This window comes from Pongo abelii, chromosome 6 (assembly GCF_028885655.2).
Source record: "Pongo abelii isolate AG06213 chromosome 6, NHGRI_mPonAbe1-v2.0_pri, whole genome shotgun sequence".
Lineage (NCBI taxonomy): Eukaryota > Metazoa > Chordata > Mammalia > Primates > Hominidae > Pongo > Pongo abelii.
This window is the reverse complement of record NC_071991.2, coordinates 46,072,634-46,089,997: the sequence shown is the minus strand read 5'-3', so window position 1 is coordinate 46,089,997 and position 17,364 is coordinate 46,072,634. Positions and strand designations below refer to the sequence as shown.

The window sequence follows — 17,364 nt, the reverse complement described above, 5'->3', positions numbered from 1 at the left end:
CCTGGCATCACCTCATTGCCAGATCCAGTCAGATCACACCTCATTATCCTATGCTTATAAAACCTGACCCAGTCCCCAGCTCTGGGAGACACTGCTTTGAGAACTATCCCTGGTGTTCTCCTTACTTGTTACAAGCAATAAAATCCCTTTATTAAATACTAAATCTTACTAAATCTCCTTGGTTGTGGTCATTGGGTTGATACCTAGCCCAGCAATCAAACCAACCTCTTGTGTGGGTAACAAGCACTTCATGTCTTGAGTGGATAGATGAAAAATATCCATTAAGTATTCATCTATCCTAATATATCATGATCCTATTAAATGAAAAACATTAGGAATTATAGCCAAATAAATAAGTTCTAGAGAAGGTGAATAAAACAAAGCTACTCAAACAGAAAAACAGAGCTTGTTTAAGAAAGAAGTATACACTACCATTTTGAAATATACCCTGTCATGGTTCCTAGAGACTAAGAAGTCTATTATTAACAAAACAAACTCAAGGTATAAATTATTTATTGTTAAACCATATGCACAGACACTCATACCTTATCCACATATCTGGTCCATGACATCCGATCTACCATCATCCTTCTGGTTCATTTAGTTCCCTAAATATTCTGAACTCCAAAGTCAATCACCACAAAGACACTCCCTTGAAAACACTCCATTCTTTTTCCTCTAGTCCTTTGGCTAAACCTGCCAAATAATTTGCTCCTATTGCATCTCACCATCCATTCTTTCCTCTCCACTCCCCTATTCCCAAGATACTACTAGATAATTAACAATATATATATGAAGACATAAAGTCCATGGCAAATGTTCCTCACCCTTTGGTGATTCCCTGTTTCATAAGAAGAATGTGGCCAGGCGCGGTGGCTCACGCCTGTAATCCCAGCACTTTGGGAGGCCGAGGTGGGCGGATCACAAGGTCAGGAGATCAAGACCATCCTGGCTAACACAGTGAAACCCTGTCTCTACTAAAAATACAAAAAATTAGCCAGGCGTGGTGACGGACACCTGTAGTCCCAGCTACTCGAGAGGCTGAGGCAGGAGAATGGCGTGAACCTGGGAGATGGAGGTTGCAGTGAGCCGAGATTGCGCCACTGTACTCCAGCCAGGGCGACAGAGCGAGACTCCGTCTCAAAAAAAAAAGTATCACTGTCTTAACTCCACTCTAACAACCTGGAAAATACACATTCACCTTTCCAGATTCACCTCAAATTTCACTTTCTACAGGTTCCGCATCTCCCAACTGCAAAGGTGGAGATTCCTCCCCTAGGTCTATACCTTATTCATAATCCTTTTAAAGCTCTTACTTTGCAATAATGGCCTTGAACCCCAAAGAAAGAACCACCAGAACTGAGAGTACCCTGTACTGAAGAATGAGATCCAAAGGCTTCAGACAACTAAGCCCCAGTCTACTACCCAATTCAGAGTCATGTTCCACAAAGTTAAAATTACTTCAACCCTGACTTTGAAATATGTGAAATACCAGGGTAATTTCATTCAGTGAAAGAATATTTTCAATTTTAGCTATATAAGGGATATTTGCCTAAATGTAGTTACCACTAAAGGGTCAGATATTAAAACATTCGGTAAGTATGACACTTTACTCTAAAAGAGAGAAGCATCCTTAATTCTGACCATGTTTTCTTGGCCACTTTGGTGTGTAGAAGCCATCAAAATTATCGAGCTATCTATAAATACTTAACCCACAAACTTGAGATTATTTTTTAATGCAGACAACTGGAAATATGACTTGCCTTGGCATCATTTATCAGAAGTTAGAATGATTTCCATTTAAGTAATTCTCAATTCCTTTGAACATCTCTTATCACTCAAAATACAGAGTTCAAATATAGAAAACAAGTTCTTTAAACACACAAGAATCTGAGACCTGTCAATCAGTCTTAAACAAGTATTACAGGTACTGGCACATTTGAGCCAACAATGAACCACTTTGATCATATCAAAAAGATACATGCCCTGCTTGCCAATTAATGATGCCACATCTAGAACAGCATACTACAGATGGTATTTGCTTCAGGTCGATAAGTGAGTACCATTAGACCAAGAGTAGAACAGGGTTCTTTGTTCAAGGATACATAGCTTAAGTTTATAGATCTGCTCCAAAGATTCTTTCAATGAACAGTCACCCAACATCGCACTGGCCACATTATGAATAAGCCCAAAAGAGTTAGGCTGTTTAGGCAAATAATGAATGTATGGCATCTGTATTAACTGTCAAAGAGATGGTCATGGCCATACAATTTCCTATAATGTACACACAATAATCCTGATATGGGAGAGGAAGGTATAAAAAAACCTTGATTATCTGGAAAATAGTCTAAATATGTGAAACTCTGCAGATTTGGAACTATGGATTAGTTCAGCCAACTTCTATCAATTTCTTATTTCTATCAGTTCACCAGCTTTTATGTTGAGCACTGATGATGCAGAGATAAATTACACAAACTGTCCTCAGGAAATGAGCATTCTATGGGGAAAATGACATAATTGTGACAAAAGTACCGTACGTTCAAGAAGTGGAGGAAAAAAAAAAGCAAAGTGAAGGTAACACAAAGAAGGAGATGGTTAAGCCATGTAAAGGATAAAAAAAAAAGTGGGCCAGGCGTGGTGGCTCACACCTGTAATCCCAGCACTTTGGCAGGCCAAGGTGGGCGGATCATGAGGTCAAGAGATCGAGACCATCCTAGCCAACATGGTGAAACCCTGTCTCTACTAAAAATATGAAAACTAGCTGGGTGTAGTGGCACATGCCTGTAGTCCCAGCTACTCAGGGAGGCTGAAACAGGAGACTCACTTGAACCTGGGAGGCGGAGGTTGCAGTGAGCTGAGATCGTGCCACTGCACTCCAGCCTGCTGACAGAGTGATACTCCGTCTCAAAAAAAAAAAAAAGGTGTTTGTGAATACTAAAAATGCAATTTAAGCAGCTTAAAGGAACACTGAATCTTCACAATGATACTGTCAAAGAGAGAGGAGAGAAGGAAGATGACCATTTCTTTTGCTGAAACATGAAAAAAGAGATGGGTGATCCTCCAGACACTCATACATCAATCCAAAGGAAAGAGAAAAGAGGAGCTGATTTATATTAGAAATAAATTCTTCTCAGCCAAAGAAAGCAACAAAAGGTCAGGAATACAGTCCAAAAGATGGTCGAGTCCCAAAGTCCAGGGAGAAAAATGAAACCATCATCACTCACAGATGAGGAACCAGTCACAAAAACATATTTTGAAACTCAGGTTAGGGAAGTGCCCTCATAAGAATGTTTCGCTACATAAGGGAGGTCTTGAATGTACAAGGAGATAAGGGTGGAAGAGTAGGGGGCATGGAATACATAACCACAACAGCTCAAGCCCAATTTACCACACTTCCTTCCCTGATACCTTTTGCATCTGGAATGATCTTTTGAAGTCTCTTTAGCTTCTAAACTTTGATGACTTTATACATTACCCATAGCAACTAGAAAAGGTATGATCATATATTAAAAACTTAAATACTGCTGAACATAAGGGTTACTTTCCAAAAGTAAGATTTAAGACTCTGATTTTATATTAGTCAGTTTGAACTGCCATAACAAAATATCATAGAGTGGCTTAAACAACAGAAATTCTCCTAGTTTTGGAGACTGGAGGTCCTCAGTCTGCCAGTATAGTCACATTCTGGTGAGGGTTCTCTTCCGGTTTGCAGACAGCCTTCTCGCTGTGTCCTTACACGGCCAGCAGGAAAGGGGAGGAAGGGAAGGTCTCTCCTGTCTCTTCTTATGTGGGCACTAATCTCATCTTCAGGACTCCACCCTCATGACCTCATCTAAATTGTTTTTAACTTGTTTTTGTTTTTAAGAGACAGGGTCTTGCTCTGTCAACCAGGTTAGAGAGTGCAGTGGTGCAATCATAACTCACTGCAGCCTAGAACTCCTGGGCTCAAGTGATCCCCCTGCTGTATGTCGCCTCCTGAGTTTACACCATGCCTGGCCCTCATCTAAATTTAATTACCCCCCAAGTCCCCAATTCTAAATACCATCACATTGAGGGTTAGGACCTCAACATATGAATTAGGAGGTGGGGAAGAATTCAGTCTACAGTAGCTCTCAGTATAAAATTTCTAATTATACATCCAATGGGCAAGTGAAGGTAGAATAATACACAGGAGAACAGAGAACTGACTCCCAGAGGCCCTCCTGAAAGGCAGTAACAGAAAATCACCAGTTCCATGGTTATGTTTCAAAACAATATTATCAGCCAACATATACTTACTGGATACCAAATGGCACCAGAGAAAAGAGAAAGAGTGAGGAAGAGGAGAGAAGTATACCAGGAGACATGACAACTGTCCTCCAAGACTTCAGGAATGTGAGGCTGGTACTGACACTATGAGGGGCCACACTACAAGTGAAATAGTAATAATATAGGAGTTTAGAGGAAGGAAACATCTCAGGGCTACAATCCAGGGGAAGTACTTTGCAGAAAGAATGGAGATTCACAGAAGTGTAGAAGTGTATTCTAGAGAGAAAAGAAGTCATCAAAAGCTTAGAAACAAGCATGCCCACAGCAATATTTAGAAGGTAGTGAGCAGATAAAAATTACTAGACAGGGAAGAAATTAAAACTAAGATTAGAAAGGTGGGTTTCACCAAATGACCAGGATCTGGAATGCTTAGCTAGATAGTTAGGACTTGATGTGGGAAGTAACAAAGAACTGTGAAATGTTCTCAGAGACACAATGGTTAGATGGACAGAGGTCTGGGTTTTTATCAGCACATGAACATGAAAGGTATCAGCAACTAAGGAATACAGTCCGTTAGTTTAATCTCAAATCAAAAACAGGAATAGAAATACCAATAGATTCTGCTACCTGACAAGGAGAATCATCAACCCACCTCTGCCTCAAGAGTTTAATTTCAAAAATTTGATATTTATCTTAACACAAAATGGCCACTAAGCTCCTGTTTTGTTTTAATCTCCTTTTTTTGTAATCATCCATTTTATAAATATTTATATAATGTCTCTTACCATAGTGCCTTACAGCAAAATCTCATCATTTTCTATTTCTAGCAAAGAAAGAAAAACACATAAAGGTAAACAGTAGAAATTTATGTTTGATCAGCAAGTTCTTAGCTCTCTCACTAGCACACTTAAAGGAATAAATATTTAAAACACATGGCATAATGCTCCTAAATATTTAACAGAGACATGGCACAATAATTTGATCATTGCTTCAACGTAAGTACCCTTAATTAACAAGTTTTAAATTAAAATGCTTAAATAAATTGGAGGCTATTAAAGAAAAAGTAACTACAGTCATGCACTACCTAACAACATTTTGGTCAACAAGAGACCACATATACCCACTGTTGACTAAAAAGCCAAATTGTAAAATACTCTTAAGAGATTTATTCTGAGCCAAATGTAAGGACCATGACCCACGACAAAGCCTCAAGGGGTCCTCAGAACATGTGCCCAAGGTGGTTGGGTTATAGCTTGATTTTACGTTTTAGGGAGACATAAGACATCAATCAATACATGTGAGGTATATATTGGTTTGGTCCAGAAAGGTGGGACAACTCAAAGAGGAGATGAGAGGAAAGAGGGATGGTTTACAGGTCATAGGTAGATTCAAAGATGTTCTGATTGGCAACTGGTTGAAAGAGTTAAGTTATCAGCAGAAAGAATCAGCAGAAAGGAGTACCTGGGTTAAGATAAGGAGTTGTGAAGACCAAGGTTCTTACTATGTAGAAGAAGTCTCATAGGTGGCACCCTTAGAGGTAATATATGGCAAATGTTTCCTATTCAGACCTTTAAAGACCTGGAAAGGGAAGGGGATTCTCTACAGAATGTAAATTTTCCCCAAAAGAGACAGCTTTGCACAGCTATTTCAAAATATGTCAAAGGAATATATATTAGGGTAAAATACTTTGACTTCTTTCAGGGCCTGCTATCTGTCATGTGATGCTATATTAGAGTCAGTTTGGAATTTGGTATCTTCTTTCCTTTCACACTACAAAGAGTCTGTTTTGTCAGTCTTAAGATCTGTGTCTTAATGTTAATGCTGGTCAGTTGTGCCTGAATCCCAAAAAGAAGAGAATATAATGAGGCATGTCCGACTTCCCCTTCCCATCACGGCCTGAATTAGTTTTTCACGAATCCTGAGAGGAGTCCATTCAGCAGACTAAGGAGCTTAGAATTTTATTTTTGGTTTACACCATAGACTACAGTGGTCCCATAAGACTGTAATGCTTTACAAGCTATCTTTTCCTAAACATTTAAATAAAAAAAAGATTATAATGGAGCTGGAAAATTCCTAACACTCTGTGTCATTGCAGCCTAGTAACAGCACAGCACAACATGTTACTCATGTGTCTGTGATGATGCTAGTGTAAACAAACCTAGTCAGCTGCCACTCATATAAAGTCTAGCACATACAATTATGTACTACATAATACTTGATAATGACAATAAATGACTATGTTGCTGGCTTATGTATTTACTATACTATATTTCTTATTGGTATTTAGAATATATTCCTCCTACTTATAAAAAAAGAAGTTACCCGTAAAACAGCCTCAGGCAGGTCCTTCTGGAGGTATCAAGAAGAAGGCATTGTTATCACAGGAGATGACAGCTCCATGTGCGTTACTGCCCCTGAAGGCCTTCCAGCAGGACAAAATGTGGAGGTGGAAGACAGTGATATTGATGATCCTGGCCCTGGGTAGGCCTAGGCTAATGTGTGTGTTTGTATCTTCATTTTCAACAAAAAGTTTTAAAAGTAAAAAAGAAAAAAAAAACTAAACAGAAAAGAGCTTATAGAATAAATACATAAAGAAATATTTTGTACATCTGTACAATGTGCTTGCCTTAAGGTGTGCTATTATAAAGTTAAAAGTTTTAAAATTAAAAAGTTTATAAAGCAAAAAAGTTACAGTAAGCTAAGGCTAATATATTAGTGGAGAAAGAAAACGTTTAAATAAATAGAGTTTAGCCTAAGTGTACAGGGTTTATAATGTCTACAGTAGTGTACACTACTGTCCTAAGCCTTCACATTCACTCACTACTCATTCATTGACCCACCCAGAACAACTTCCAGTCCTGTAAGTTCCATTCATGGTAAGTCCCCTGTACAGACCTATCATTTGTCATCTTTTATACCATATTTTTATGGTATCATTTCTATATTTAGGTATGTTTAAATGCACAAATACTTGCCACTGTGTTCCAATTGCCTATGGTATTCAGGACAATAATATGCTGTACAGGTTTGTAGTCTAGAAGCAACAGGCTATACCATATAGCCTAAGTGTACAGTAGGCTGTACCACCTAGGTCTGTGTAAGTAGAGGCTATGATGTCCGCACAATGACAAAATTGCCTAACACCACATTTCTCAGAATGCATCCCACTGTTAAGCGACGCATAATTATACTATGATTAATGTGGTTATATGGGCATAAATATCGTGGGAATTTAAAAGGACTCTAAGATTCTATAAGAATTCTGAAGTCACATTATTTTACTCTGAGTTAAGTAAAATTGCTTTAGCAATTAAGTTTTGAGTTATCATAAAGCTATATCTAGAAATAATCTCAAAAAACCATTTATGGCCAAAGTATTTGAATTAACATATGCTGAATATTCTTTCAAATATTCTGAAATCTGAGTATTAATATGCATAATAAAATATCACTCTAGCCGTTGTCATTCTTCATCAACAAAAGATGGCTGTATAAAGCAGAATTCTGTCAACCTTCTTATGTAACTGTAGAATATACAGCCATGGGAATAACCTGTCACGATTCATTTACAAAATGATCTCTGAACAGGATGTCAACCTAGGAAATCAGGTATTATTCAATACTGAGTAGCAGAAAGGGGTTGCTTCAACAAACAAGGAAAATTTCAGCACTGCTTAAGCTCAACCAAAGACATGTACACATGTATAGGTGTTTGTGTAAATATGTGTGTGTTACTGAGGTACAACTTATATAGAATAAAGTACAAAGATCTCAAATGACAGCTTAGTGATTTTTACATATGTAGATCATGAGAAAACCACCAAGACAGTATTTTCAGCACTCCAGAAGACTCTTCTGTGCTCCCTCCCAGGCCAAACCATTATTTGAACTCTATTGCTATAGTTTAGTTTTGCTTTTTCTTGACCACCATATAGAAGTTATCATACAACATGAACACATTTGGGTCTGGCTTCTTTGGCTGAACATTAAGTCTATGAAATTAATCTATCAACAGCCTGTTCTTTTTAATTTGCTAAGAATGCACCACAATTATCCATTCTACTATTGACGGACATTTGAGTTGTTTCTAGTTAGAGGCTATTATGAATTAAGCTATTATTAACAATCTGTTTGTGTGTGTGTGTGTGTGGACATACGCATCGCAAGCATTTTTGTTGAATATGTACTTAGGAGTGCAAACTGCCAGGTCGTTAGGCAGACATACGCTTGGCTTCAGTAGATTCTGCCAATGATCATGAAAAACCCATGGCCTAAGGAGAACTTTCAAAAACAAACTATCAACTTCTTGAGTAAGGTAAACAAACACACAAAAATAGCACCAAATTATCTTCCTCCCTTGCCAAAAAAAGGTGCAAAGCTATAGAGAGCTTAATTTTCAAAGATGTCATATAGTCAGGACTGAAAAAAGAACTGAAAGATTTAGACAAATTTATGGATGATACCATAAATTACCTGAAAGAGGATGGATGTAGGACATACTCGACATAAAACAGACATGAGAGAAGATATAACTGAAGGCTTATACTGAATAGATACAAGGACTGACTTTTGGCAATGGAACCAATGGTATACGTCCATGAACCTTAGCAAGCAAGCACTGCAATTTCCATTCAATATCAAAAAGACAGAAGCAGAGTGTCAGGGACTCATTTAACGGGAGTAGGAAATGTAAGAAACCATACAGCCAATCTTTTTTAAAGGTGAGGGGGCACACACAACGCCACAAAAACGACCTCTGGCCCAGTACCAGGTACACATTTTAATGGATGGCAACTGAAATACCAAATGCTTTGGTCATCAAGATGCACGTCCAGTGCCCAGTGGGTAGAAGAGGGAGGGTCAAAAGTATATTCCTCTTGCCTCAAAGGGATTTGCCTGATGCATGAGTATGATTAGAGCACATAATTCCCTGTCTGTGTTGCTCCAAAGATTGTCCTCATTCCAGGGTTCCATTTCTTTTCAGCAAAACAAGGCATCCCTTTTCCTTTCCCATACAACATGTCAGCTTTAGAAACTGTAATCTCCTTTCTAAACTATATCAATAGACGGATCTTTTGACAAGTGCTGATGCTTTCTTCAAAAAAATAGTATTTGTCCCCTGAAACGGTCACCTTTTTCATACCAAGTGTTTGTGTCATATTTACACAACCATGGAAGTTCTTGACACCTTTAAGGTACACCTTACACACCAAAATCAAGCTTCAAATTCAATAGTACCTTCATCCTCAATGATTCCATATCACAATTAAAAAAGAAAGCCTGGTTCTTTGCTTTCAATCAATATAATCCCCTTAAGAGTCCAAGCAGCAAAACAGTCACATAAAATATTTTAGCTTTGTATATTTAGAAGAGATAAACTGATCCAGCAAGGTGATCAATCAATTTTCAATTACATATGGCATCTCAACAAGAAGACAGGGCACGTACTTACAACCGAAATTAGTCACTAAATGAGGGGGTTCATACTTTAAGAATTCCACAAACTTCCAGAGTATGTAAATTTGCACTATTATTCACTAACAAAGCAGCATTTTTTCTTTTAACAACAATTCACCTAGACATTCTACATTGTCACAATTTTAAAAGAATACAGGAGTATTCTAAATGCCCGAAATTAAAGCCAAATAGAAGACTATAATTAAGTAAAGAATTTGCAATTAAATGGACGTATAGATTTTTACATGGAGTTTGCATATATATATAATGCATGTATCTAGACCCCTTTCTTTATAAGTTCACCTTTAAGTTTTTAGAATATATTATAAAGTTCAAATTTATACTCTTAGCACTCTGATTGAATTAATAAAGATCCTCTTTATGCTATTAAAACAAACTGGTAAACCAATATTCTAAAACACAAATACTTAACATGAAGTTTAGCTCATACATTATTTTATACAGAATACTTACTACATCAAACTTCTGAGTGATGTTCCCCTGGACATCAAGTAAATAAACCTTGCCATAATGTGTGCCCAATGCCAAAAACTGTAAGAAGAACAAAGAGGCCAGTTAATTAATTAATAATACTATTAATACACAAGTAGTAATAAAACCATTTTTAAAGACAAGATGCTTAATGCATAAATGATCTGCAATGTCTCAAAAGATATGCATGCCTTGGAGAAGGCTTGTTTCCAGCTTCTGGGAAATAACAGAACAGGGCCTATTTTATTGTGATAGTGTAAGCCAGCTGTCAGAATGACTCATGAGGACCCTCATCTACTGACAACTAATGGTGTGTATGCAGTCTATACACAATGCCTGATGGACTGAGGCAGTAAATTAAATGCAGCGGTGAAAACACGACCAACCTACAGTTGAACTCAAAGTGAGAAAAGAATGATTCAGAAACTCCCCCTAATTTACGGCAAATGTGTAAATCAGTGCTATCGCTTAAGCTGCACACACACACAAACAACAAATTATTTTTTCGAATGGAAAATCCATGCCATATTGAGAGACTGAAAATCTCAGGTGTACTCATACCATCAGTTAGCTTTAGGATGCTTCTATAAAAGTTAATGTATAATGTTGAGTATTAATGTTTATATTATCATGCAAAATAAAAACCCTTTTGTGTCATAAAATAACTGTCAAAAAATACTCATTTTATGTCGTAACTCCTATTGTTTCTTTAATTCTCTGAACTAACCTTAAATAAACCAGAAGAAACTTTAGGACTACCTGAAATATGACATGAGAGTTTTCTTCCTTTTTATTTCAGCATTACTCAAATAGTCCAAAATTCTCTGTATTTCATTGCATGTGAGCATGCTTCATTGCAACCCATAATGAAATGCTCAAATTTACAGGCACTACTAAGTGTTTCAGTCAAGCAGCACAATCTTTAAAAAATAACCTTACAGAAAGTCAAGATTTAAAAGGATTTATCAAAATGGAATTGCTTAAAATGAAATTTCAGTTCAGGCACTTAAAATATGAAGCTACATTAAAGAGGAGTCACAAAAAGGGAAAGAAGGAGTTCATTAGAAATTCATCCCCTGCAATGCCTTTCGCTCCTGCAAGGTTGCCTTTTTTCAGGAAGAAAAAAGTCCCCAGAGTAAAAAAAATCAATACTGGTTAATAAAACATCAGGTGTGCAGACATAACTAGGTATGACGATTCCGCTGCACAGGCCTGCCTGAATGCACCAGGTGCCATGACGATTAGTCATCCAGGGCAGACAGCAAGCCTGGTGAAAACACAATGCTTGGGCGCTGGAAGGGAAAGGGGGAATAGGTAATTCTGGGGGGAAATTAATCTGAATAGTTAAACCAAACAGGAATGTTTCCTCCAAAGCAAAAGAATGTTCTAATCATAAATAGAGAACTCAAATGATTGTAATTTTACCTCTACAGTGATACTGACAATATTTAAATAGAAAAACACCATATACGATAAGAATTGAAAACAAACAATACTCCATTCTGAGGCTATCTGTGGTAAAAGAATGGGTCTTAAAAGCTCACTGCACCCCAAGTATTTCACAATATTGATTCTCCTCATAAATACCGTATTTAGTTTGTTAGGAAACTAAGGGAAAAGGGAGCTTGGATCTTTAAAACGCTTTAATGCTGCCATTCTCTGACACCTCTGTAAAGGCCACTTTTGAACTTCTAATTACATTTTATTTTATGGAAGTTAGAAGTCTTATGTAATTTACCCAAGTTTTAATTCCTTCCCTTCTTTTTTCTAAATGTCTCATTTCATTCATTTAATCTTTAAAACAGAAAGAAAACATAAAATAATTATTTTGACTTTACAGTCTCATCCTAAAACTAAAACTATGTTAGGACATTTTGGAAAAAAAAGATTCAGTGATTTTTATGACAAGCTATCTTGTGTTTAGGAAAACATTTCATTATCAGATTAGATACGTTAGTGTTATCCACTTTTAGAAATATATACTCTTCAAAAAAAAGTTTACTAAGCCAATTATAGTTATTTAACTACCAATATTATGGATGAGTCATATTTTCATCATTTGCTAATACTTTCCACTACCTAAAATATAACAAAAAATGCAAAATGGCCACAAATGTGACAACATAAATACAAATTCTCAAATTTTACCCACCTTCCAGCCATTAAAAGCCTTGAACTTTTGTAATTATTGAGTTTTGTTTCTTTTTTTTAACCTGAATGTACTTAAAATTCAGGATGGGCAAAGAATAAATATAATTTCATTAGACCCTTTCATGTTTAATTACAGAAACTTGACTCATTTTCTATACTACCAGATTGGGCATCATCCACTAAGCACAACTGCTTTTACCTTAAACTTCATGTAAGTAACTTAAGTAACTGACATACGTACATCCATAAAGATTGGACTTTATGTAAGGAAACAAGCAGAAAAGGTGATACACAGTCCTTTGGACAAAGCAAAGGAAACAAGAGTAGTCCATTTTAAATCTGGTCAACTGTCTAATATCATCTACCTTCACATAGTGTTTTATAGTATTCAAAGCATTACAGCAGGGAGTGCCTTCAATTACACATGAGGAAATAAGTTCAGAAAGTTGAGACTTCCCTGGAAACAGTCGATGAGTAGTAGAATTAGGGTCAGAATTAAAAGCTAAAACACTCAACTGGATCAGAATCCTCTTAAATAGAAACATGGACTTCAGATAAAGAGTGCATGTTCTAAAAGTTAGCATTGATTACAGTTCCCAAACATCAGGCTCTTTGGCAAAGTTGGTTTACGTACGATGTTAATAAAGTTTGACCTCTAGGCAGGCAAACTTTGTTCTCCATTTCATTCATTCACTGGTTCATTCAACAAACACACAAAAAAACACTCTATAATATGCTTAGACAATGACCAAGTGTGACTTAAAAGGGTTATGGTATAATGAGGGAAACAGACATAAAAATGGATTAATTACAATTAAATTTAAAGAGAATGCTTAAAATGGAAGTATCTCTAAGACCCTATGGAACATAGTAGATGACAGCTGTGCTGAACTTTAAAAAAGAAATTAGAAAATAGACACTAAGGCAGACAGGGTAGGCTTGTAGTAAAAACCATTTTAGGCAGAGTGGATACAACTTGCTCAAAGGCACAGAGACACATAAAATGCAGGACAAAGTCAAGAAATTATGGATGACACATCTAATTCATGCCCAGGGGAAGAGACAGGTGATAAGGTTGGAAAGGTCAGCTAATAAGAGGCATTCAAATATTTATGGAGAGAAGAAAGGCAGGAAAGTAGAGGAAATCAGGGTGGGAAGGCCCAAATCATTAAGTCATCAAGAAGCCAATAAAGAATTCTAAGAAGGAGGATTACATGATCAGGTTGAGGTTTCTGGAAGATTACTTTAGTAGAATGTTATGAACAGACTAGAGTGAAAGCAAATCTGAAGGAAAATAGACGAGTTCACGGTATGTGCATTAGTTCCCAGGAAAAATAAAGAATACCTGAACGAAGAGAAGAGCTCCAGATGTGTGTGGATCAAGCAGAATGGGGTGTTGTGAACAGAAACAGCCAAGTGTTGTGGCCAGAGCACCACACTTATGGCAGAAAGTGGTAAGACAGAAGCCAATAATAGACAGGGAGCAAGATCTTAGAGAGCCTTAGATACAACATTAATGAGCTCAGGTCTTATTTTGTAGTTGATGAAAAATCATACAAGAGTTTTAATATCTGTATTTTCAGCAGATTATTCTAGCAACCAGGTGGCAGATGGGTTTAAAGCAGAAAAATTAGAGGCACAAGAGATTCTTTTATTTACTCTGTGGAGGCAGTAGAAGATAAGAGCCTAAGCCAGAGCAAGAGTAGTAAGAAAATCACCAGGACTTAGGAAATGACTGGGTGAAAGGGGAGGATTCATCCGTGGCTTAGGTGACAAAGGAGGCGGTGATGCCACCAAATGGGATAAAGAACAAAGATAGATCCAAGTTTAGAGGGAAATGAAAATGAATTCATTATGGACATGCTGAGGTTCAGGTAAAAAGACAACAGCAGGTAAAGATGTTTAAGAGGCAACTAAGTAAATATGCATGCTATTCCAGTGAAGGTCAGTGTGCAGGTGGTCACAGAAATCCTGAGATTTAAAACAAAGATAAAGTACAAATTAAGAAGAAATGTGGATAATGGACCAAATCCTAGGAAAGCCAACACGTAAAGGAAAAGTGGAGGCAAAGAAAGGAAAGTGAAAGAAACAGAAAGGAATGTCACAAATGATCAATAGGAAAAGAATGGTGTCACGATAAAGAAGTTTTGAGAAGAAAGGTGAGATCCAGAATTTAGAATCAGCAAAATGTCCATCAGCTGATGAAGAGACAGACAAAACATGGCATACCTATACAATGGAATACTGTTCAGCAAAAAACAGGAATGAAGTACTGATACATGCCACATCATGAATGAACCTCAAAATCATTACATTAAGTGAAAGAAACCAAACACAAGAGATCAAATAATGTTGACTGCATTTACATGAAATACACAAAAATAGGCAAATCTATATAGATACAAGGTAGATTTCTGGTTACTTGGAGGTAGCATTAGGTATGTTCCAATATATAGTATGCATCTCTGGGAAACAAGGGAGGAAATGTGATGAAGTGAAGAACAAAAGATTCATGAATAGGAGAAAGAAAATCTCCTGTGGGTGGCCAGGTGTGGTGGCTCACACCTGTAATCTCAGCACTTTGGGAGGCTGAGGCGGGTGGATCATCTGAGGTCAGAAGTTCGAGACCAGCCTGGCCAATAGGTGAAACCCTATCTCTACTAAAAATATAAAAATTTGCCAGGTGTGGTGGCAGGTGCCTGTAATCCCAGCTACTTAGGAGGCTGAGGCAGGAGAATTGCTTGAACCTGGGAGGCAGAGGTTGCAGTGAGCTGAGATTGCGCCATTGCACTCTAGCCTGGGCAACAAGAGTGAGACTCCATCTCAAAAATAAATAAATAAATAAATAAAATAAAATCTCCTGTGGGTAAGAATGGGTGTGAAAAAGAGGTCAGGAATTGAGGCTGTTCATACCTGACAATTTCAATCTTCTTACACAGAAATGACATCATCCTCTAAGAAAGAAGGGACAGTGGTTCAGAAGAGGGACTGAGGACTAAAGAACCTGACAAAGGACAAATAATTCAGAACAATTTTTAGTGACAAATTTACCTAGGTGTGTAAGTCTGTACCAGCACATGGCTGCACTTGTCATGAAAGCACTAATTCAGGGTTGAGAGTATGGCTGAGGGGCACAAGGGAAGACAGGGATGTAAGAGAATTGAAGATGCTGGTAAGATAGAGTTAGGATAATCAATCATTTCATAGACACAGAAAAATAAAAGAAAAAGAATGAATCGATTAGCGATCAGGACTCCATAAAGTCATATAGCTTGTGGGAAAATGAGCACAGAGGCTTAAAGAATAACAGGGGTCAACAGAGAGTGTCACAGAGGCTAAGACCCTCAAGTTCCAGTGCTGACACCATCCAAAGTGTGGCCTTATCAGTGGGGAGATGAAACAGGGAAGAGGTAAGGGTCACTAGAATGAAATTTGGTTGAAGAACTACAAGGCCAATCTTCAATGAGTGAAGAAAAGGGACCAGAAGTTGGAGAATGGCAGCAATGAAAAGGGGTCGATGGCATTGCAGCCAAATGGCTGGCACCTCAAAGGAGAAGGTTGCTGGTAAAACATGAGAAAGAAGGCATACATTCTAATAAAGTGTTGGGGGTACAGGACTCTATTTACAATGAAACAAAATTTGAAGTAAAAAGGAACTGGGTGGGAAGCAAGCGGGAGGACGAGGCCACACTGCTAGTAACATAGGATAACGCCAGGAGATGGATCGGACAAGAGCAGTTTGCTTTTTGTGGAAGAATTAAAATTTACAAAGTCATAGGGAAGAAGAGAGAAATGGGTGAAGCTCCCTGCCCCCCAATATTCTGACTATGACATAAACTGTTTTGGTCCAAGAATAGGCTAACGGTGCTATCTAGTACTTACCCTGGACTCAGAAAGTTGGTGGGAGCTTTGTTACAGCAAGGACCCAGATGTGGAATAAATTCATTCATTCATATAAGTAATAATTTGGGGCATTTCTACTATTCATAACACCTACAATGTAATCCCTTATACTTTCCAATAATAACTTAATAAAATAATAACTTAATAAAAGAATAACTTAAAAGCACTGAGCTTCACATTATTTCTAATCTTAACAGGTTCCTAATTGAATCCTTATAATTTGAGGAATTAAGTGAGCGACAGAGTTACCAAAACTCATTTCATATAAATCTTTGACTTTGATCACTATCTACATTCTACTTAATACAGTCTTGGAGTGTGTTGTATGTGTGTGAATGGGCGTGTATACACATATAAAATATTTGGGGTTTTTTGTTGGCAAGGAGGAAGAGAGTAGTGGCAAGGGGACAGAATCACTGTAAAAAGCTACCACCAAAAGCATCAGGACTCCAAGGCACAAGCAAATTTACAATAGAAACAATTTACAGAAGAATCCTCTGAAGTGCTACCTTACCTTGTCATGGACTGTCATGCAGCTAGCTGCATCCTTCTGAAGTATTTCAGTTACCCCATTGGAAAGCCTTTCATACTTCAGCTTGGGTTCCTCTTCGCTCTCTTCTTCCTGCACAAACGGCAAAGAAAAATGATGCCCATCATAGATTTATTTGTTTTGAAAACCTCAAAACACACTTCTTACGAGAGAACCAGAGATGGTTCCTTCAATGATGTTAATAATTCCAACTACAGCTAAAGGTTAAAATCTTCGTATTTCATCTTGCCTAGGTATATCAATTGCTATAACTTCACTGGTAAAATAAATTCAAAAGTTGAAAACAAGAGTATACAGACTTGGTGTTATATTGTCACTAACTTTACATGTTCAACCTTACTATTTGGTACGGCTTCATAAACTATTCTTAATCCTCACAGTTATGGAATAAAGTTAGTAATCAATATTTATTATAATGGCCTTGAATTAATAAATCAAGGACAGTTGTAAAAATTATTATAATAATGATTCAGAGTAAGATTTTATTTTACTTCAATAAGTAATAAGAAACAAAAAGTTTATATACGGAAAACTGTGATGGCATAAAGCTAGCCAAAACAGAA

General features: G+C 37.2%; 1 protein-coding gene across 3 annotated transcripts in view; it reads right to left on the bottom strand.

Moving 5' to 3' along the window:
* The window catches only part of VPS41 (VPS41 subunit of HOPS complex), a 188,316-nt gene that overhangs the window by 129,004 nt on the left and 41,948 nt on the right, over positions 1-17,364 (bottom strand). For all 3 annotated transcript variants that reach the window (XM_054559067.2, NM_001133782.2, XM_063725581.1), the window contains 2 exon segments: positions 16,766-16,873; positions 10,180-10,257 (listed from right to left, as the gene is read on the bottom strand). In XM_054559067.2, coding sequence (XP_054415042.1) covers positions 10,180-10,257; positions 16,766-16,873 — 186 coding nt within the window.